The 22,936-nt window shown below is 41.8% G+C and overlaps 1 protein-coding gene across 2 annotated transcripts in view; it reads right to left on the reverse strand.

Annotated features, from left to right (window-relative positions):
• Positions 1-22,936, reverse strand: part of ITPKA (inositol-trisphosphate 3-kinase A) — a 37,158-nt gene that overhangs the window by 12,913 nt on the left and 1,309 nt on the right. For both annotated transcript variants that reach the window (XM_040068189.2, XM_040068188.2), the window contains one exon: positions 171-267. In XM_040068189.2, coding sequence (XP_039924123.1) covers positions 171-267 — 97 coding nt within the window. The remainder of the gene's footprint in view (positions 1-170; positions 268-22,936) is intronic.

A 22,936-nucleotide genomic window follows, 5' to 3' on the forward strand; every position in this document is an offset into this window, starting at 1 on the left:
CAGGTATATCACTCACACTTCCCTATCCACACTGCAACTGAAATCTGTTTTAAGTCACAGATTTGTGTGATATTGCCTGCTTTCTGAAGGAAGGAAACAGAGAAAGACTGTTCTCCTTGTTGCAGTCATCCTCGCTCCAGAAACAAACACATTAAAGGTACTCCTCTCACCTGTATGTCCAGCCAGCTGCACCCATGAGTAGCGTTTCTTGAAGGGGCTGATGACAGGTAAGTTAACCATGGTTTTAATTGTATGCCATGCCTTTTTCTGGAAAAGAAAAGAAATCTTAAAGTTGGGCAAAAAGCTGAAATCCTGACACATCGCAAACATAGCTTCGTGCACATTGAATTGTTCCTCACTAATGTGTAAGTGCTCAAAGGTGGAACCACAAAACAAACACTATCGTCATTGTTGGAAAAATATGCACACAAACCCAAGAATGGACAAATAAAGATAATGCCCTGCCATGCAAAAGAAAGCTGCCTATAAGGAGAGAAAAAAAAAAAGTCAGACTGCACGTCACAGTCCTGCTCTTGGCCACACCTCACCCTCTGTGTGAGTCACACAGTATGTGGACAGCAGATGCTGAATGAACACACACATGCACACATACGCACGTTTAAGTTTCCATGAGACATGCACATAAGCTGCTTGTCACTGTCAGCAACACTTCCTTTCCCAGAGAACTTCAACATCACCTCATGATTAACAGCTTTCCCCGAGTCAGCAGGTAAATCTTACTGTGACACATGCATAGAAGGCACGTCTCTAGCTGGACACGGAGCTCAGCCAGGTCCCTCGGCACCCACTGACCGCGTGCTGTGGAATCTGCTCCAGGTCATGACTTTTCCTACTCCCTCCCCTCTTTCCCAATTCTGTTACTTTTTAACAAAGCCAGGCATTGCTCTGGCAACCTTTGGCTGCAGCTGTCTGGGTACCACTGCAGGCAGACAGGGAAACAGAACAGCTGCTCACAAAAAGCAGCTGAGTGCTCTGTCGCAGAGGCAGGGGGAAAAAAAAAAAAAGAAAAAAAAAAAAAAAAAAAGTAGAAAGTGAAAAAGTCTCATGCTCTGGAACTGAAACCCAGGTGGGAGAGAACCACAGCCCACCAGTGCTCATGTTACACTTGGAGGGATCCCAAAGTGCTTTACAAAGAAGGAGAGAAGGCTCAGTTCCTCTATCACTAGAACACAACACACTGCTGGAGAAGAAAAATGGAGTTGCAGTATACTTACGGCATGACAGTTTAGTGATGAGAGGGTTTTGCTCAAATCAAGTATATCTGGGGATTAAGCTGCATTTACAGAAGTGTTTATCAATGACCCAATTGGAAATCACCAAAATCAATTGGAGGCATTAACGTCACTGAAAGCAAGTTTAGGTGCTTGCTCATAAACTGAAAAATACACACTCAAAACAACTTTGTCTTCTCTAGCAGGGATATTGATCCTAATTTAGGTGCTTAGGATACCTAATTTTTAATGTCTTCTACACTCTAAGTGAATAACAGAAAATGTGAAATTGCAGGAAATGGTACACAGGCAAAATGTTGCTCTCCAGATCACCCTCTGACTTGGCCACATTTCCCCACTTATTAACTTACACTACATTTCTTATAAGGTACCCCCCAGCAACACTGGTCACCTGTTGAGGGCAAAAACCTGCAGTTATCTCAGAATGTATCAAGAGGATACCTGAACCCACAGACACAAGTGATTTTATTTTTTAGCATTTACCTTCACAAAAAAGTTTTAAGTTTTGCTTCAAATTAAACTGACATAACAATATAATTGCCATAAGAGCATACTTACTCTGAAATGAAATTGTTCTACGTATTTAACTTTGATTTTTAATGGAGTTCAAGCTGAAATTAAGTCACCTTTTGTCACATATGTGCCCCATGCAGCAATGATACTTTTGAAAACATACTATGCCACTGAGAAGAAGCATCCAGGGAAAACCTGGATATTTGAGAATTATGAAGACTCAGTTGCACTTACTAAAACTCCACAGATGTTACTAGCTCTAGCTTATCTCCAATTACATAATATAGTATATGAACCTGCAGAAGTTAGTTACTTGGATTTTGTATTTCTTATAATCTGTCTTCATCTGTTCCGAACTGCAGCCCTGCAGTGCTGAACAGTCACTTGTGTCTATTGCAGACCCAGCTGCTATTCTGTGAAGATGAGAAAGACTCTTGTACACCACTTAAACACGTCCATAGTCTCCTTCTGGAGGAAAGTGCAATGTAAATATCATTTTTCAAGTAGCAAAGAAATTATTTTTTTATAGCTTATTTGTCAGATTTCACTAATAGCTGAAGCTCTTCAGTCTACTCTGCTGTTTCTACTTCAGGACGGAGCCCCAAGTTATTTAAACAATAGTTGAAAAAAACCATCATTACGAAGTAAAATGACCTCTTTGAATGTAGCTCCTGCCAAAGATTTAGTGTTTTAAGGCTCCAGATCAGTTTTCAGGACAGCTCTGCTTGTTCCCCTCTCCCTTAATCAAAAGTCAACATAGCTCCATAACTCTGCCATGAAGACCCCATACACATCCTAACGTTGCACTCCTAACAAACTGCATCCTGCCTCCCAATGACTCGTCATACTGCTGTATGCACCCGTAACGAGAAGCACAGATTCTCAACGACTGCACATCAACTGTCAATGCAACATCACACTCCAGTGGCTCTCCTGCCTCCTCCCTCCCACCTAACGCTGAGAAGCTGAAGCTTTTATTTGTACTGTGGGCGTGAAGGAGAGACAATGGGCCAAATTCAGCCCTAGCTCAAGTGGACTTTGGCTGCTTAGGTTACGGCTGCCTTGGATAAGTATGTTTAAGTTAAGTTACTCATCCAATAAATAGACACTGACAATTTTTATTTACCTTATCTAATTTTAAATAATCTCTTCACAAACCTCTCCTCCCCCTCAAAAGAGGGAAAGCAGAAGGCTCAAGTGAGGAGAGAAAGGACTGCCTTCAGACCCATCTTGTGGGGAGTGTTGCCAGCAGAGGTGAAGCAGTTTCGCTTTCTTCCACCTCAATTTCCAGTCTCCCAGCTCACTCAACCCAGGGTACAAATTGCCAGGATGCAAGCGGGGCTGCGTGCTGGTAGAGCAGTGGTGTGAGTGGGAAGATGAAAACTTTGTGTGCTTGCTGTAGGAGGAATCATTCTCACTTCTATTTCTAAAGCAAGATCTCTTCTTCTTTGTTAGCAATGGCATTATGTGCTTTTCAAATCACTGCTTTATGCTGCAATGGCAAAGAGGGATTCTACCACTGCCCATCTGTATTTGCAGCCTCATCTCTCTCTGTCCCTATTTCTTCTAGATCCCTGTTTCTTCAGTCTTTCTTGATTTTTTGCTCTGCCTGGGTTTCTCCAAGACCCCCCTTCCAGATTCCCAGGGGAAACTCAGGCATCTCTGTATTGTATTTGCATAGAGGATTGTCTGAATCAGGTCCTCTTCATATCACTGATGCTATTTTACATGCCTCAATATGCTCGAGAGTTTTCCAACAGTAAGAACAAAGACATTCCAAAAGAGTCAAGAAGCAAACATGAAAAATATTAACATTCTTAGAACTCAGCATGTAAGTTAGTTGATGTGAACTTTAACTGACACTGATATAAACCCCCCTGAGCAATAAAAGGTGTGGGGCACTAAAGAGGGAAAAGCAAGTTTTCTGCCAATGGGGCAGGCCATGTGACAGTCTGTGCCATGTGTCCCTGGCAGCAAATGGACGAAATTTCAGTGAAAAGACTGGAAGAAGCAATTCACACAATGCACCCACAGTGCATGCAAAGGAACTGTGGTTTGGTACCCGATCTGCTGCCTGGATTACTCTCTTGACTCACTTTCCTCAATTTGAAGCACAGCTCTGAAGAGAAGCACACATGCATGCAGCAGATGTGGAGACCTGCTTGGTGCATATGCACACAAGATGCTGGCCAGGCGAAGTATTCCCAACCCTGGATAAAGGTGGCTGCTGCCATCATGTCTATCCATTAAGGAAGAGCAAAGAGCAGCAGTTACTGAGCACCACTGGTTTGTGGGAGCACAGCTTTCTCCAGGCCTTTTCTCATGGTCAGCATGTAACTGCGCACATCACCTGTGTGCAGAGGCACAGCCATGATGAGCCTGCACAAATACACCCAAGACTCGCCTGATGAAAATCCACTGAACTCTCTGGGAGGTGTTTCATCCACTTCAATGACTTTGGGCCCAGACCCCACTGTCCCCATGAACAGATCTCCAGGAACTACCAGGCTTTCCTGAAACCCTCCCATCATTTCGGGACAAGAGCTGTAACATCCTAACAGGCAAGCCCACTGAAGAAATTAGTGCAAACTCCCTGATTTGGACAGGGTTTTTTCAGTTGCTGTTGTTATTTTACAGGCAGTACAGAGCAACTAGCATTTCCCTGAGCATATGCTGAATCCCTCAGGAACAGGAGAGCCACTCTAATTCCTAAAGGCAACAGCAGATAGGGACCTAAACCTTCCTCTGATGTTCTGTGAAAAAATAAATAAAATCCCTCACTTATTTAAGGGTAAAAAGAAAACAATAATATCTCAGTTCTGTGAATGTCTGAAACACATGTAACTACCCTCAAGTGAGAAATAACAAACTAGTAACATACACAAGAATTTGTTTCACTTAGGACTTTTCAGTAATTACGATAATTAAAAACATCAGTCACATCTAAATGAGGAAGCGTTGGGGGTAGGGAGAGTAAGAAAAACCTTTCCATCAGAAAAATGAAGTAATTCAGCTTTCATAATTCTAGTATATTACTTGAAACCATGAGTTAAAGAAAAAAATAACACTAAAATTCAATATAAAACAACAGGGTCTTTAAAAACATCCACAATTCCATCAGCAGCAGAGTGGAGGCATAGTAGCAGCAGAGTGAAGGCACAGTTTCTTGCCTGAGCTGGTAAATCATCATGGAAATTCTGCTAAGCTATTGTAAACAATGACCCTTGAATCCTTTTATCAGGTAAATTTCAGCCATTTCTTTATCCAAGATTCTGTTATCTTGGTTGGTTTTTTTTTTTTTTTTTTTTTTGTGCACTAGTACAAAGCCTACACAAGAAAGCTATTATGACAGCAAGAAACAAAAGGATAACAAGAATTTTTTTTAGTAAGCTTTTTTTTTTCCTTTCCCTAAAAGGCTTTAAGAGAGAGTACTTAATTGTCAGTCATCATTATCTACTGTTCTCTTAAAGCCTTTACATCATTTAGACTAAATTCTGCCACTCTGGGACATGGGGGCTGAAATCTAATCTGTAATGCTGGTTGCCACTGCCTACTCAGTGTCTCACCAACTCCTAGAATGAGCAAAGTTCCTCCACAGGGACTCGTAAGAAGTACAGAAAACTGTAATTATCAAAAAGTTATTATGTGCATTTTGAGACAATCCTGTAAGAGCCACAAGCCCAAACTGCAGGAGCACTGAGCAACCCCTTGCCCAGGGATCTTGGCGAACGCCGTGAGCAGCGGGCACATAAGAAGGCGATGAGAGTTGGTCTCTGGGGGCACAGGAACCACAGCAATAGCATCTGGAAAAGTAAAAGGTCTGGGAACTCATCAGACAAGTCAATAGTGGGAACTGCCTTCTGTAAGCAGGCCCAAAAATAACACTAAGAATTACTAAACTGGGAATCAGTTATGACTTATCCAGGCACAGTATTAGTCATTCTCCAGTGGCTCACCTTTCTGCTGGGTTGCTTTTCTGCCCCTCTTCTCTTCTTTCCTGGTCACACATTAGCATCCATATGACTCTGAGTGACACAACAAGTCCTCATGAGGTACAAAGTATTACTCACACAGGTGTCTTAAGTATCAGTGTGAGCAAGTGGTCACTTTCTGTTCATAATGGTTTCTTTTAAACTCTGTGTCTTTTACAGTTTCATTACCGCTTCACAGAATGGGTCAGGTTGGAAGGGACCACAGTGGGTCATTTGGTCCAACCTCCCTGCTCAAGCAGGGTCATCCTAGAGCACAGGGCACAGGATTGCATCCAGGTGATTTCTGGATTATCTCCAGTGATGAAGACTCCACAACCTCTCTGGGTGACCCGTTCCAGTGCTTGATGACCTGCAGAAGTTCTACCTCATATTCAGTTGGAACTTCCTATGCATCAGTTTCTGCCCTTTGTCTCTTGTCCTCTGGCTTGACACCACTGCACAGAGCCTGGCTCCATCCTCTGACACCCTCCCTTCAGGTACTGACAGACACTGATGAGGTCCCTCTCAGTTGTCTCTTCTCAAGGCTGAACAGGCCCAACTCCCTCAGCCTTTCCTCCTAAGAGATGCTCCAGTCTCCTAACCCTCTTCAAAGCCCTTCTCTGGACCCGCTCCAGGAGCTCCATGGCTCTCTGGTACTGAGGAGCACAGATGCAGCCTCACAAGGGCTAAGTAGAAGGGTCAAATCACTTCCCTAGACCTGCCAGCAATGCTCTTCCTAATGCATTCCAGGAAACCATTGGCCTTCCTGGCCTCCAGCTTCACTTGTTAGAGTATATATGCTTAAAGTGTTTTTTTTAAACCTCTCAGTTAATTTTATCTACAAAAATTCTTGACTCCTTTATTTACCATAGTCAATTAAAACTGAAATCAGTTTGAAAACTGATTTGTTTCCCTAATTATTTATGCCATTTATTCAATTATTTTAGAAAATGAAATTAATATTTTTTTTCTCTGCTTTCATTAGTGTTTGCCATTTTATTTGAATTGGCTTTGACCTGACATATTGAACCTACACAGGTCAAGAACTTAAATGTAGGTCTAAAGCTATTAAAAATATTATTTTAAACAAAAACAAAACTTTGTTTTCATCTGTTTCAATGCAGTCAATACCTGCCACTACTATAAAAACCTTCCATAAGAAATAATTTTGAGCAAATCAAAACCAAGAAAATTACTGGCCTAATTTAATTACTGTGTAATTACAGTTGCTTCTTTCTCTGTGTGAATGTAGTCAACAACAACAGTACTATAATTACAACCGGCTGGAAAAATAATCACACAACAATTAAGCAAAGTATCTACTGCTTTGTCAAAATCACAATACTCTACCAAGACAAGTTGTTATCGGCACAATTTCCCCCCAAAGACTTTTCCATGGGTGCAGCTTCCCAGCACCATGGAAATAACCAGCTTCAGTGTTTATTAGAGATTTCATTTTTTCAAGGAGTACAGCTCTGGGACAGTTCACCATATGGTTTCACCTCATGGAGAGAACTGAGGATTTGAGTGATGTTATATAAGGAAAAAAAAAAAAATTAAAAGATAGTGAGAGTTGCTGAGCAACACAGTATCTTTCCGGTTACAGTCACAAAATTTGCCTATCAAGGGATTCTGGTTTTGAGTTCTTTCAGTTTGAGGCTTAGTGTAGTTGTCTTTGCAGATCTGAAACAGGCAGGTAGTCATCTTGGTCAGATCCGGACCTTGAACCAGCTAACATTTTTATGCTAAATGTAAGCAAATCATAATTATCCTCAGTGTTTCTTCTAGTATTATATACAGATATATACATACACATTCATGCATGCTTTTAGAATACCTAAAGCAGACAGTAAAAGCCTTTGATTGCAGATTATCAAAATTTCATTACTTTTTAAGCAATTATCCAGACTATAACAAGTTCTAGGCTTGGGATCATCTGGTATTTGAAGAAACTTAGAACACCTAACAAGACATGGAGCAAGTGAGGCATACGTGACATTTTAACCATATTTGTTAGGAGAAATAACTTAAATATCCAAAAAGGTTCTGTGTAGGGAAGGAAGGTGTAATATTTTCCCATAGCTAAAACAAAAATGCCCCAAATAATGACAACAAATCCCTGAATTTGTCATAGAAGGCACTTTATACTTTCAGCAGCCAGTTTCTGCTCTTGCCCCCTTATTAAAGGTTCCTGGAATCCTCCAGCTCAGGAGATTCTTGCTGCCAAGTATACTACCCACTTGGCTGAATCAGACGTGAATCACAAATCGAGACAAAGATCTCAATGGGTGGGAGGTGAAAGAGCAAGTTAAGAAGGAGAATGCTCCCCAAACATATGTGAGTGAACCCTCACACAAACCTCCATCACTGAGCCTCTGAGTGCAACACTTAATTCAGCTTCCAAGGTAGGGTAAGGCTCCTACAGCAACTCAGCCCCATTATTACCACATCTCACCTTCTCTTGGCCCTGGGCAGGAAACAGGCTCCTGAAGCATCAAGCACTAATCCACACAGGAGTCGATGTTTACGACTAGACAAAAAGCTGTTTGGGGCCAGAATGTTGTGCTGTGATAACTGATACCTGGACAGCCTGGTCCCGAGTCCGGAGCCGCGAGCATCGGCTCTAGAGAGTCTGTGCCCTGACATGCAACAGCATCATTCTTCACACTGAGGTCTATGCCAATCAATGCCAACTGGCAACTTGGCCAAATCACAGCAAAGGGCCTTCTGCCAGGGCAGCTGTGTTACTCCAAATGCTGTCAGCTGTTGCTCAAGGAATTCAGTGTAACCACATCCCTGGTCAAGGATATCTCTCAGCCATCTCCAGGTGCTGGATGCCTTGTCAGACTTGGCCATCCCCGTATCTAAGTCCCCAAAGGAACTTAACACTCCCTGCTTTGTCACACAGTTGATCTTCCTGTGATGTACAAGTGCCAGCTGGAGCTGTAAGACTGATAATCAACAGCAAGGGAGAACATGCACTCCTAAAGAGCAGCAGTTTGCAATGCTACACAAGCAGCCTCCTGATCAGCACCTCTCATCAGACTGCCAGGCAAACTGTGAACACACCTTCTTCTCTCCCTCCTTCTCTTTCACCCTCCAGCCTCCAAACCTTAGAGGAGAAACAGTGCTCAGCCTGTTCTTAGCCCTTGATGCTTCTGGCTTTGCACTCAGCCATGGGTGAGGGCCACAGCTGCTCAACCAGCGTTTGGCAGGTGTATCCTCTGACTGCAGGGTTTCCATTTCCTGTTTGTGCTGCACTCACGATGGGCTGGGCTAAATCTTCAGAGTCATGAGAAACACTTAATGCAATAAGCAGAAATAACACGGCAAGTCAGAAGCCTCAGGTTCCTGTGTTTTCTCCCCTGTGGTGCCTCACTAGGCAGTGAGATGCACACATAATTTGGTTTTGCTACTCTTTAGGATACTTGGTAAGCTTGATGAGTGTTCATTATGTCTGGACTAAAGGAAGAAATCAAGGTAAGAGGAATGGATGGTGAGTATCAGACTCAATTATTAGGAACACAAAATCCCATGTCCCACTCCATAGCTGGATTCTATTTGTACACCAAGGAGCAGTTCCCCTCCAGATCAGAGGAAAATGAGCTACAAGGAGGCAAAAGCCTCACTTGCCTTCCTGCAAACAGCATCAAGAGTCACAGTCTGCTGCCTATTCTGCAGGAAACTATGTCGGCATTTTGTTTCTGGTTATTCCCAATTGAAATACCTACAACCTCTACATTATTCCTGGGCCAAAAGACAAAATAATAAAGTAATTAGATAGCTTCAAAGGTGCATTGTCACAAGGGTTTCCTTCATTTATCTCACAGATATGCTGTAAAAGCTGATACTGTTGACTGAAAGATAGGTTTTACTTAAGCAAGAGTAAACATTTTCTGTTCTAAGGGATGCTAAACTGTCTTCCATAGCAGGCATTAAACATAGCCATTATCCCTACTTTCACAGCTTGTGGTCTGCTCAGAAAGACACTGGCTCTTCAACAGGATGGAGTTCTGCCACCTGTCCCTACTGAGCACTGGAAAGCTGAACCAACAACATTCTGCCCCTATGAGGGTTCTGCCAGAACATCAGTCTTGCTGGAAACTGAAATGTTATTATCCAAGAAGTAAATGGAAAGTTTCTCACTATAGGAAAGTTGACTCAGAGCCCAAACATGCAAGATTTATTCAGGCTGTCCATCACCCAGAACAGATATGTGGTAAATCAAACATCACTTCAGCAGATGGTGTGGCAGAAGGAAAGAAATCTTTCTTAACCTCCAAAACAACTGCAGTTTAAATCTTCAGAAACAGTCTAGCAATTTGACAATTCTCTGCCCGGCTTCCACGTCTCATGGGTCACTGACTGACATCTCCAGTCGTGAGAAGGGGACATCTAGAAAGACAACACTGTTTACATGATAAAATAAGCCCAACATCCTATCAGGTAAGACACAATTATTAGTTCCAAACAGGATGTATATTTGGCAACACTTAAACCCAAACAGAGCCACATTTCTCTGTTCACAGATCAATAAATGGGTTTAGTCTAAAACATGATTACAGCTTGTTAAGGGCAAATGTGTCATTTGTGAACTGCGCACGACCTCAAATCCAAATGAACTACAAGTGCCAATCCGTTTACATCAGGTGCGGTTTCTGCGTAACATCAAGAGAGACTGTGTTCTGGCAAGAAGCCAGGAAATAACTTCAAGAAGTTAATCTCCCCTGAGTGAACTTGGGAAGGAAGCTGAGCATGTGCTTCATCTTATTTGCAATGGTGGTGCAGTCTGTAACCTGGAGACACAGCTCTAGCCTGCCTAGCCCAGCAGCTCAGGCTAGGCTCACCATCACTTTAACACCCAGTGACTCAGAGGCCACAGCAGAATCTCCAGACTGAACAAAGAGAAAAAAAGAAAATTCTAATGCTTGCCCTTTTTTTCACTTTCGTATTTGCACAGAAACCATCCAACAGGAATTGCAAAACTGTTTTCTACTAATTGGTCAAAGATGCCTCTCTTACTATCCCCAGCAGTTTGAGTTAGTAGACACATGTTGAAAGCTGACTCTGCTTTCAACACATCCTCATGTAACGGCCCCAGAAGCAGCATCCCACTCAACTTTGAGATTCTGCCTGAAAGAAATGTAACAGTGGAAGAAGGGTTATTAATTATTGTACTGTAATTAATTTTTTCTATTGGAAAGGATAACAAGGACAGAATTAAGGCTGCTGCATGTATGTATCTACATACGTATAGAGAGGTTACTGAACAGTATTGATTTTTAAAATGTTTTTACATAACTTTTCTTTCCTACCAAGGTAATTCAGCTTCTAACATCCTAAACTGTCAGACACTCACTTGCAAAAGATCTGAGCAAATTTCATTGCTTCAACCTAGGTCCAAATATGTGCCCTTTCTCTCTTCCAGTTCCCACAACTGCAGGTTATAACACCTCCACTTCAGAACACTGTTGAATAATTTAAGTAATTAATGCTTGTAAACTAAATTAGAGGCACTCAAATGAGCAGTAATATAGTGTTAAGTGAAAAGGATTATTAGAGCCTAAAAATGTGTAATGTAAAAAACCACACATGCACTGGCAGCAGTTTACCAACTGGACTTCCATCTATCACAAGACAAAGTCCAGTACTCCACCTCCCCTTCCCTGTCTCCTCTGAACTGCTCTATCCATTATCCCTCAAAGAAACATAAGGAGTTACTGCTTCACCTGTGGTGCACTGCACTGTTCAAACAGGGCCCACCCCTTGCAATGGAATGCAAGTGTCAACATGCAATAGGCACTGCCACTGAGCAGGGCGTGGTGTTTACCTAGGGGAAAGCCACATCCTCCAACCACTTTAATAACTCCGAGCTTCAACACAGTGTAACTCTGAGATTATCCCAAACCACTCTGCTGAAAGGATTTTGAAGCAAACAAACAAAAAAATAACAACCCCAACGGGACAAAACCCCACACTCCTATTAATGGCATGCAGCGATGATTGAGAAACCTGTAATTCTATGGAAATGAGGACAATTCACCTTATCCCATTGGAGCGAGAGGCTTACAAGTAGTTGTTTGTTTTTGAAGCAAGCCTAAGATTAGAGAAATTCCTCCTTCCCCAAGTCAGCCCTAAGAACTGTGTAAGGAATACAGAGAAAACGCGACTTCTCCCTTGAGCAGAATTACAGGATCAAAGGATAACTTTCTGTTAACAGAACAACATGAGAGGTGAGTTGAATTCCTCCTCTGTATCAGTAGCAGCTAGCTCCACAGACAAGGGGTTATTTGAGATTTTAATTTCCATAATGTAGCCTTTAGAAAGAGAATCAAATTCAAACCTTACATAAGCACAAGTGACTCAACTAAAGACTGAAACTGAAACAAGGCATCTGTCTTCCTGAAGAGTTGTGGGTGTTTGAACAATAGCAAATGTGTTTTACGGAGCATGTTTCCTCTGCCCGGAAGGAAAACGTGCGTTCACCATCAGGATACTGGAGATCCAACCTTTACAGAAGCATAAACATCAATTGCCAATTATTAAGATGCAAACCCACCTAAAAATAAAGTAAAAAAAAAAACAAACCAGGGTGTAGCTTATAAAGACAATTTATCTACCAAAATTTTTATTTCATCGTAACAGAGACTAAAAAACCCCCATAAAACTTCAAAGAACTTCATACTGTTGGCTCCTAGCAACAGGACTGCAAGCCACAGTGCTGTATCTTGCACAACCACCTACACCAGCCTCCTGAAATATGGAGCAAGCAGCAGCTTCTGTGCCACATTGGACATAGGTCACAAAACCCAAGAGCGACCAGTATCAATTGTCCAGGGCTCAACAAGGAGAAGACAGACATTTGAAATGTCATTTGCAGATGGGTGGTGACCTACACTGGACACAGGGGAACAGGCCACACAGAGAAGTTACTTCACAAGCCAAGACTGATTTTGCCGCCCAGCTATTCTTTTTCTTGAAGAATGCAATGTAAAAAGAATATCGGTGACTTGGCTACATTTATCCTATAGTCCCAGACAGGAGTGCTGCCTGTAAAATCAGAGGACTGAAAAGGCAAGATCAGGATGAAGACACAGGACTATAGCAATGGAAGAGGACATATTTCGAGAGATGATGTAGAAAATCCCAATGGATAAATAGGGACAGAAGACAGACGATTAGTTATCTGTCACTCCAGTTTTAATATTGGAACGGGAAATCATAATCAGGACATCAGCCAGTCCTACTGCTGGAAGAAGACTTGGAGACTGTTGGCACAGTGATTAATAATCACTGGACTGTTAGAGAGCTCAGGACTTGCTCCCTTTCTTGGTGTCTTTGCTGACAGCAAGTAATTTCCTTTGCTCTTGCTATAAATTTTGGGAAAACAACTCATGAAACTGTTATAGGGGCCTGATAAGTACCCAAATCCAGGCAGACCATTAGGCCAGAGAGAACTCTAGATGCTTACTTCTTCCTGACATATAAAATATGGCTTCATTATTTTTTCTACTGACTGCTTTTGGAAAATCTGGTGGCATCATGAGCAAGTGATAGGCAAAAGCGCCTGAAAGTCAGGAGTCTCCACTTTAAAATACTTTTGTAAGTTTTTCAACAGAATGGCAGGATCTGTCCTGAAATGAGTACCTCAGGATTTAATTGCTTACTCCTTCTGGATTGACACAAAAGAGGCAAAAAAGTTCATTATTTAAATGCCACAGAGGAAGACAATACAAACTGTATCAAATTATCAGCTCAAAATTCTGATACTCAGCATTTTGCGCCATGAAAAGTGAGAGCTGAAGCGTAGGAAGGTTTCTTAGTTTCTTCAGATTACATTATCCTCTGAACAAAGCTAACCCTTTGTGGGGTCAGCGACGCCATTCCTACAGACCGTACACGGGTGGTAAAGGAGAGAGCCCACACCAAGCAGAGCTTATCATGATTAGAATATTCAGGTCAAGTGCACTTAGCCAACAACCCACTCAAACCCTGCAGAAGATAACAGCTGATCTGCATGCAAAAACACTGTTCACACAGATTTTTATCCTTTCTGCTGCATCACATAAGCATACAATGATGGAGAAGAGTACAAAGGCCATACAGACTTCTCTAGCTCTGCCTCTTTGAGAAGATCGGGGTCTCAAAACCCAGATTTCCTGCACAACCACCAAAGCACCAATACACAAGAATTCTTTATATGTGTTTAATTCTCTGGTGATTTTGCTCTAAGTTACCCACCTCAAAAAAAAAGAGCTAAAACTGTTTCGTTTGCTTCAGATTGAACAACTCTAACAAAAACTTGAGCCATTTCCAAGGCTGGAAAAAGATTCATACTGACCCCACTACAAAATTTCTATTGAATCCTCTGAAAAGCTTTCTAACCTTGAATTTTGAGGAAGGAACCTGAAATCTAGGAAGAGGAGTGTTTTCAATGTAGGAGTAAGGAGGGGGAGGAGCAGAAGTTAACCTGACAAAGCCTGGCAAATTATAAGAACCTCAAATTAATTTGAAGTAGACTCTCATTAGTATTTAATTACCTTCTGTGGAGACTGCTGGGCGCAGCACACACAAGGGATCAGTGTAGCTCAGCTTGTGAGGGACGTGTTTAGCCATACACAGGAGGTGAGCTTGAAGAGGCTCAGCTGTGCAGCAGGCAGCTGTGAACTAGGTGCTCCCCACACCAGAGGGCACCTGTCACGGTGCTTGGAGAGCCTCTCCAAGCGCAGCCCTGCTGTGAGTGCCCTCTCTAGCACAGGCACGTTACCTGGGCCAGGCAGCACCGCCTCGCTCCCCAGCACACACTTTGGGAGTGGAGGAAAGACGAAACATCACTGCAGGATGTCAGCACCTTCCACTCCTGGAACACATTCCAATCCAGAATTACATTTGTGCTGGAACTTTAATAATGCCTTAAATGCAAAACTGAGTACTCAGAAACTAGAAATTTTCAGAATTGAAGTTTTCAGTACAAACTTAAAGACAACTGTTACTGCAGCAGCAGACTGTTTTCCAAATTTTAGTGAATTTTTTTTCACAACCTGTTAAGTGAAGTGTTTCATAGGGAAAAATAGGTAAACATGAAAAGTATACACTAATTTTGAAAGCTTAAACTGAGGTGTCAACTTTTGCTTTTCCTAATACCCAGTGTTACACAGTACTGTAGAATAATGCTGTAGAACAGCTCCCATTAACTTTGGCTGCATGTACAAATGTTCAGTGTTTCTGCTACTAAGGCTCACTCTCAAGCTAGTCAAAAGGAGAATGAAAAAGATACAGTTATTGGCCACGGTAAAAGTCTCCATAAATAACTTCTCTAGTCTCTTCCCAGGCAAAGAGGGACTGTGATATCGTGAAAGACAGCAGGTCTCCACATCAGCATTCAGCAGCCTTAAATTGGGAAGTCAGCCTTTCCCTCCCTGTGATCTGCTGCAGAGCTATCTGTGAATAAACAGAAGTTCTGCAACACGTGTCATCAGTCACTGTGGAACTGTAACTCACCCTTTGAGTTGACTAAAAATACAGAACAGTTGAAAGTCATGAATTCTGTGCATCAAGTGCTACGCCTGCTTGTAATGAAAGACAGTAGAACATTAACATACCCACACTGCAGGCACATGAGTTCTTTCATTACATACACTTTCAATGTTTGACTGATGATTTCTTAATATAGTTGTCACATGTTCTCCTGCTTTTTTCTGAGAATGTATTTTCCTTGAATTTTAAAGCAATAATCTGCTTGCCTATTAAGTTTTGCTCTTCTCTCTAGTCCTTCCTCTCGCATTTCCAGTAGCCTTCCTAACCCGTCATTCACTCCCCTTCTGTCTGGTTGTACATAACCTGAACATATAACAACCCTCTTACCTCCCTCATCTCCGAAGTTCTGCTCTTGAGGAGCCTGCATTAGAACCTTTCAGCTACCCTTTGCAATGTCTGCACTTGTAAGATGGGTCATTTGAAAGCACAAGACAGTACCACGACCTGTGCCACACGCTCAGAGGATCTTTGAAGATTTTCAGCAGAGGTGGTGATTTCAGAGCATCTGAAGAGGTTCCAGTAGTGGAAGGTGTTGACACATGGCACAAATGCTTCCTCCATTTCCAAAGTATGTGCTGCAGAGCGAGCCAGCACTGGCTGGTGCTGGTGAGAAATGCCTTCTTGTATGGGAAAACCCAATTTACAGCTGCCTGGTGTACAGCTGAGCCTCCTCAAGCTCACCTCCTGCACCTGGAGTGGGATGGCTGAACACATCCCTCAGAGCTGAGCTCCACTGATCTCTTGTGCACCCACAACACACAGGCTTCAACCAGCACCAGCACCTCTAAGGTGAGAACCAGAAGCCTGCATTTGATGCAGCATTCCACCACAGGAAGCAAACTAACTAGAGCACAGAAAAGTAGTGCTGTCTTGAGTGAGCATCACTAGAAAGAACCACTGCAGTGTTCCCAGCTACATGGAGCTGCTTGAAAGAAACTGAGACACAAAGAAAGCTGTGTTCTCTGTAGCAGCTCAGAGTAGTGAATGCAGCTATAACTAAGACTGGATCACTTTCTGTTGCGATGTGGCAGAGACCAGGAGACAAAATCTGTTATATAGATAATGAAAGATGATTTTCTGCTGTCACTGAAAACAAAGACCACCTCTCTCTCTACACAATGTTCAATGTAATTTATCAAGCGACATTATTCCTACCACATGAAAGTTGTATGAAATATGTATGAAGCTGTATGAAGCAGTTTCTGCTGATAGATCTCAAGTGAACTGTGCCATTCGTACTAACTAACTTATACGGTTCTACAATATCCCAGCTTCCTGTTAATCCTCTGGATGAATCAGACACATTTCAGTACCAGTGACACCCAGACATAACACATTTCTCTTCATATTCTTTATCACTTGTAACCACACCTCTGTTAGAATGTGGCTCATGTACAGATGAGGTCAGAAGGCTGAATAAGAACAGCAGACTGAAGTTGAACGTGAGTAAAATAAACATGGTATTAATGGGCTCAGGTAAACAGTTTAAAGTGTTTGCATCACTGCGTCACCTTACTTGGATATTTCAGCCTGTAAATATGGAGTGCTCCTGGATTCTGGGTTTATGCCAAGCTCCCACAAAGCAGTGTCTGTGTCACGCTTGCTATAGTCACCAACTGGCTTGGAGAGTCTGTCCCAAGCTCTAAATCTGGATCACGCCAAGTCTATGATCACTGCTTCAAATGAGCTGTCGATTTGTCTTTGGCTAACTTCTTCCCAAGCTTGCCAAGGAATAGAAGATTTGCTAACATGCAACAATAGCCAGGCCTGATGGGTTCAGGGTAGGTTTCTATAGCATCAGTCTCACACCTCCATGTTTTGGAATGTAAAAGATTTCATCCCTTGTGAGAAGCTCAGCATTCATCAGCACAAAAATCCACTCAAATGCTGCTGGTTATGTGTTACCCCAGAAAGCATTCTCCATTACTGACAGGAATTAATCAGTTAAGCATTGGGAAAAAACCACCAAAGTATTTGCTAGCCTGACACTGGATGAACAGGTAGACTCTCCCCATTCCCTATGCTTTTGTTCAGGAGTTGATTGAGACTAACTCCCCTCCCACTCCCCTCTTTTTTTTTTTATGGTATTTTCCCCCAGGTACACTACGCTTTGGACAGACAACGCCACCTTACCCAATTTTTGATCTTTTGAGATGAAGCTCTCTTGGTAGAGAAGAGCACTTAAAAATTCAATTTAAATCTATGCTATGCAAGATCCAAATTAACATGGACTGACAAGCCAATTTTCTCTGCCTCAGCACCCTTTCGCCGCATGAACTACCCTGACTGTGAGGGAAGAAGAGAGACAGACCCGACTGCTCCTGTACATAACATCACCTTTTCCTTCCAAGATATGTAAGGTTAACATTACTTTTTCTGCCACCACATTTTATAGATAATCACTACAAAATGCCATATGATGATCCTTAGTTTTTCTCAGCCACTGCTAAACAAAACAGATTTTTATATTTACCACATAAATACAACATGCATTCTCAGCTTCCAACCTTAAATTGCATCACATTGTGAGCATTTAATAAAACCAATCCACTTTAACACATTCCACTTATAATAAACCTTAGATGTGAGTGGAGGTGATTTTTGAATATGTTAACTACCACACTAATTACACGTGGTAATCAAATTAACCAGCTAAAAAATATTCACTCTAATCAAACCAGTATAACAGGGTAATTGTGTCAGAACCCAAAAATATACAGACATGCAAAATTTCCAAACTGTTGGTCCAGCCACTACCCTTATTCCTTTTAAGACTGGTGTGGGTTTTCACAAATAAATCTGCTGAGTCAATGGCAGCTTGAGAAGAATATACTTAGGTACGACCTCTTTAAATATGTATCATTCAGTGATGAGGAGCTGCTGTTATTTTTTCCCACCTTTCCAGTTGTAACAAGCATTATAAGGACGTTTGAACTATAAAAGTGGACATACAGAGAAGCTCCTACAACACACCCAACACAGCAGGTACACAGGGAAAAAGTTATCACAGAGTTCTTTCAACTTTAGACTGTATGTCCAAACAACCTGTCCTTTAACATGTGAAAAATGAAAACTATCAGAGTGAAATTGATTCAGAAGAGAAGAATCTTGTCATCTCTAAGTCACCATTTCAGATATATCCAGGATTAGAAACTCTTATCTGATAAGGCATTTAATTGCCTCTCAACTAATTTGGGAGGAGCTAAGTCATTTCCTTATAGACAAGAATCCACATTACTAATAAAAAGTCACCATTAGACCTGATCCTGCTGATGTTTTGATATACATTGATATACACTGCAATGTACAGTGGTGAAGAATTCATCCTCAAACTGAGAGATGGCTCTCAGAGTTTTGTTCCAAGTAATATGGAACATTACTGCTGTTCACCTCAAATTTGTTTAGTATACAACAGGAAGATTTTAATATTTGGGACTGTCATTATAAATCTGCACATTTTTAGCAGCATGAAATGTATTCCATTAAAAGCAACTGTTTCATGAGCAGAACACTAGAGAAGCTTAATTTCTCCTTTACTGCTGTCTACTGTCCTGCACCATTATCAGCACCCTTATCTACAGCTTGTCACTGTCCTCTATAAACTTGTTCCAAAAGCCCTCTAACCTCCCTAATATTTCCACACCTCCTCCTAACTTCCTCCCTTTCAGCCCTGTGCCTCAACTAGCGCCTTCCACATTCCCTAACCTCACCATCCCACAGCACTGTATGATCCCTTCCCTACTTCTTCCAAATTACCTTCAGGAGAGGAGACACTACCTGTTGCAGCTGGATTCAGCATGAAAGCACCTATGGATTAGCCAGTATGCAGATGCCAATTTGCCAGTCAACAAGTGAAACAGAAGACAGCTGTTATCTCCCCTGGCACCTTCTCCCCCCGAGAAGAAAAAGTATGCACTTATTATGGTTTCCTCTCTTTCACCCAGTCTGACCTTTGTGAAACTTTAAAGAGCTCTTGAAGAAACTTTGAGATGTCTATGCCACTGCCAAATTTGGCTGAAACCTACTAAAGCAGTTCAAATTGAATTGACAGAGTGATTACACAAGCTTTCTTTCCTTTGGAGAGTAGGCTAAAATCCCATTAACAGTCTTACTTATGTCATCCCATCATTCCTATTCTTCATTTAAAAATAACAATTTTATTCTACTGCATTAGCTTATGTAACCCACCCCTGAGCCAAAGTAGTTGAAACTTGCATTATGTATTTATTAATTATTTAGTTAGCTAGCTATTAAGTGTGTGTGCCTTTCTATACACTAGTCCATTTTAAGGTATTTGATGTTATGAAAAATAACATCAAGAATATCGGTGAAACCAAACCAAATGCACTTCACTAATGAATATCCCCCAAAGTATCTGGATTGGTATCATTGCAGGCAAGAACTGAAGCTTTTTCTCTAGCAAACTGTCAGCTGTTCTCATGGTTACGGTTCCTGGAATTTGGAATGACAGGTCACAGTTATGAAAATGAGTAAATTTATTTGGCATGTTTCTATCTAGTAAATAACATTCTCCTATAAAGAGGACAAGAGGCTGCTGTACATTATCATGGTGTTTATTCTCTGTGAAAACCTCTCTTTAAAGTTTCTGTCCCAACAAAGAAGGTGCTAACCAGACTTCGTACTTCTTAAAACTGCTCATTCACAGAATGAAGACAAAAATATATAACTCTTGTATCTTCTCCATTACCATAAAGGCACCACTGGTGTTTTCACTGCAAGATTCAGCTGTGTATATACACCTCCCAGATGGCATGAAGCAAGGCTACAAAAGCATGCTTCCCATTTAAATGCAGGAATGTTAGCTTTTGCCATAGGGTATTTAAAAAATAACCAATATTTCTTCTCTTAAGTTAACCGCCAAGAGTTACAAAGCTCCAAATATGGCATTATGCAGTTTCCATTAGAAGAGCTTTGCACAACTGGCTTTCACTGAACCCCAAGTTGAACAAACAGGACAGCAGCAGAAGAGGTTTCTCTCATACTTCCATTCCTTCACTGTTAGAAGGGTCTTCCTCCAGGAAAGCCAGGACAGCCCAATCTCAAAGCCTCTGCTAATTACTGCAAAATGGCACGAATAACTTACGCAGAGAAACTGGAACACCACCCACTGAGCTTCTCTCAAAGGTGGGCCTGCCCAGATGCCAGCAGCACTTTGTCCCAGCGGAACCAGGTTGGGACTGCACCATCATCGTCATCCATCGGCCCCAAGGTGTTCACTGCCCCCACACGGGCCCTAACACTCCAGGGACATGCCCACGTACTGTTCTCAAGAAGAAACAAAAATTTAACATCGTCATGATGTGTCAATCCATCCAACCCCAAATGCTCTGTGAAATACTTAACTGAATCACTCATCCTCTAGGAAAGTTGTCTTCCAAGTGATCTACCAAGGAGAACTGTCCTCCAAGGAATACAGTCAGAGACAGCGCTCCCAGGCATATCATCCTGGGATTCAAGGCCTGAGAACTCCAGGGCAGCAAGCCCTGGACACAGAGGCTCCTGAGCTTCACATCTCACATACAGGCCTGCACAGGTAGCTTGAGGGCTCACAATATTTCAGACGCAGCTAGGTCTTGATCTCCAAGTCAACAGTAGGGAGGCCCGGGAGGGCCTTCTTCTCAGGCTCCTGGGTCTCCAGATGGAAGCCTTGAAGCTCTGATAACAGGAATATTATCAGAACTTCTGCTCCCACAGTTGAAGACCTGGGCAAGTTTCCAAGGTCCCTGGTAGGCACTGGGGAGCCTGGTAGGCTTGACAACCCAGCAGTTCTCTGAGCACTGGTCTGAGCTTAATCATAAGGTGGCAGGCTTCAAATTAACTTCTAACATTTCCAGAGAAAAGTATCAGGGAATTTCCCAATACAGGAGAAATTTTAAAATGTAAAAATTTCACATGAATTAGTTAACAGTAACTTTGGCCCACTTCTGGTTTCAGTTTCCTTCAGAAAAGTCTCTATGCTTTGCGTTACACTCTTAGAACAAGCCTTCACCTATTAAAATACACTGAAAACAATAAATATAAACAAAATGTTCCAAATTCCTCTAAATAAAATCTTCAAAATATAAAACTATTCCATAGGTTATCCTAAAATTTGTAGTTATTTTTACTTGCATGTGCTTGCCTTCAACCCAAAGCCTTCCATTCTAAAACAAACGTTCATCCTGTCTCAAGATTTACAGGTCGAAAGGACACATCCTGTAAAGCTGAAGCCCCAGGGGTTCAAAGCATAGACTCCAACTTTGGCATGGTATGAAGTCACTGCTTTGCTGAAGAAACAGGACTGGACAGCATTGTCCAGTACCAGAAGACATCCAGCACAAGAACTGCCCTGAACGCCTCCAGGTATTGGTGAGCAAACAGTTCACCTGACCACAGGAGAAACAGCAGATTCCTGGGATTCGAGCTCCTGGTGGGTAACGCAGCAAGGAAGGGAGGGATGAACTGTGTAAGCAGTCACTGAGCAGGTGAGCCTGCTAATTTATAAGGTAGTGCCATGAAGTTCTGCTGGTTTAGAGCCCTAGGTACCAGTCCCTGCTCTGGTTGGACAACCTGTCACAGAAGGGATAAGGAAATAAAGAACATCAGCCAGAATGCAATCCTGGTGCACAGTTTGCCCCACCTTCCCCTACACTGCAGGTATGGAACTCAGCCTTTTAAAACATCAAGTATTTTACTTGAGTTAAGGGAATACTTTCTTCACCAAGGAGGCATTAAACAGTCCTGCAGCTGCACTAAACTTTGGAAACTGCAAAAACTGTTTCAAAAAACCTGAATTATGATAATACTATCAAAGTTCTCATTTTCCCACACACCTAAATGAACAGGACAGTCTCTCAAGAGTCTGAAACATTTATAATATGGATATTTTTAGTCTGTCTATAAATACATGTTAGAGATCTTCTTCTTTTAATATTTCAGTTTCTTCTGATTAAAAGGCAACTATAAAGACTTCCTAAAAGAAAGTAGTACCACTCACATGATACATGCATGTCAAACTACAGGGAAGGATACACTCCTAATCCTTTAGGTCTCAATGCTGCATTCAGTACCAATGACTACAGAGATGCAGAAGCATAACCGTTGAGGTAGTACAGCTTCTCATCTGAAGAATCAGTTTTGCTTCAGTCTATACTCAGACAGTTTAACCAGCTGCCACGATGCCATCTCAGAGTTCCCTTACTGCTGAAGCGTCATCACTTAATTCTTGCTCCCCATTAACCACACATACCGTCACAGCAGGGATATTGAGTCAAATGATCCTATGGCCCTTTATTATCTTTAATTTCTGTTCTCCTGCTATGTGCTACTTTCACAAAAATCACACAGCATGTATTTTAGAAAAGAAAGCAAAACAACAGTAATTTTCCCCCCGGCAAACCAGATTCTATCTCAGAATAAAAAGTACAAACTAAGTATTATTATTACAGGTTTCTTGATACTCAAAATGACAAAGTACAAAACCCTTTTTTTTCTCTTCCAAAATCAGGCCACAAGTTGATGCAAACAAAACCAATATTGTGCACAGCATTTTGGTTCCTGTACTCTGTGTCCTCTAAAGTAGTAAACCCACAATTACCATGAGAAAAGTCCAGCTGGAGGTATCACCTACAAGTTGCATTACTTCTTCCTTACACCTTTTTA

The sequence above is a fragment of the Hirundo rustica genome, chromosome 6 (assembly GCF_015227805.2).
Source record: "Hirundo rustica isolate bHirRus1 chromosome 6, bHirRus1.pri.v3, whole genome shotgun sequence".
Taxonomy (NCBI): domain Eukaryota; kingdom Metazoa; phylum Chordata; class Aves; order Passeriformes; family Hirundinidae; genus Hirundo; species Hirundo rustica.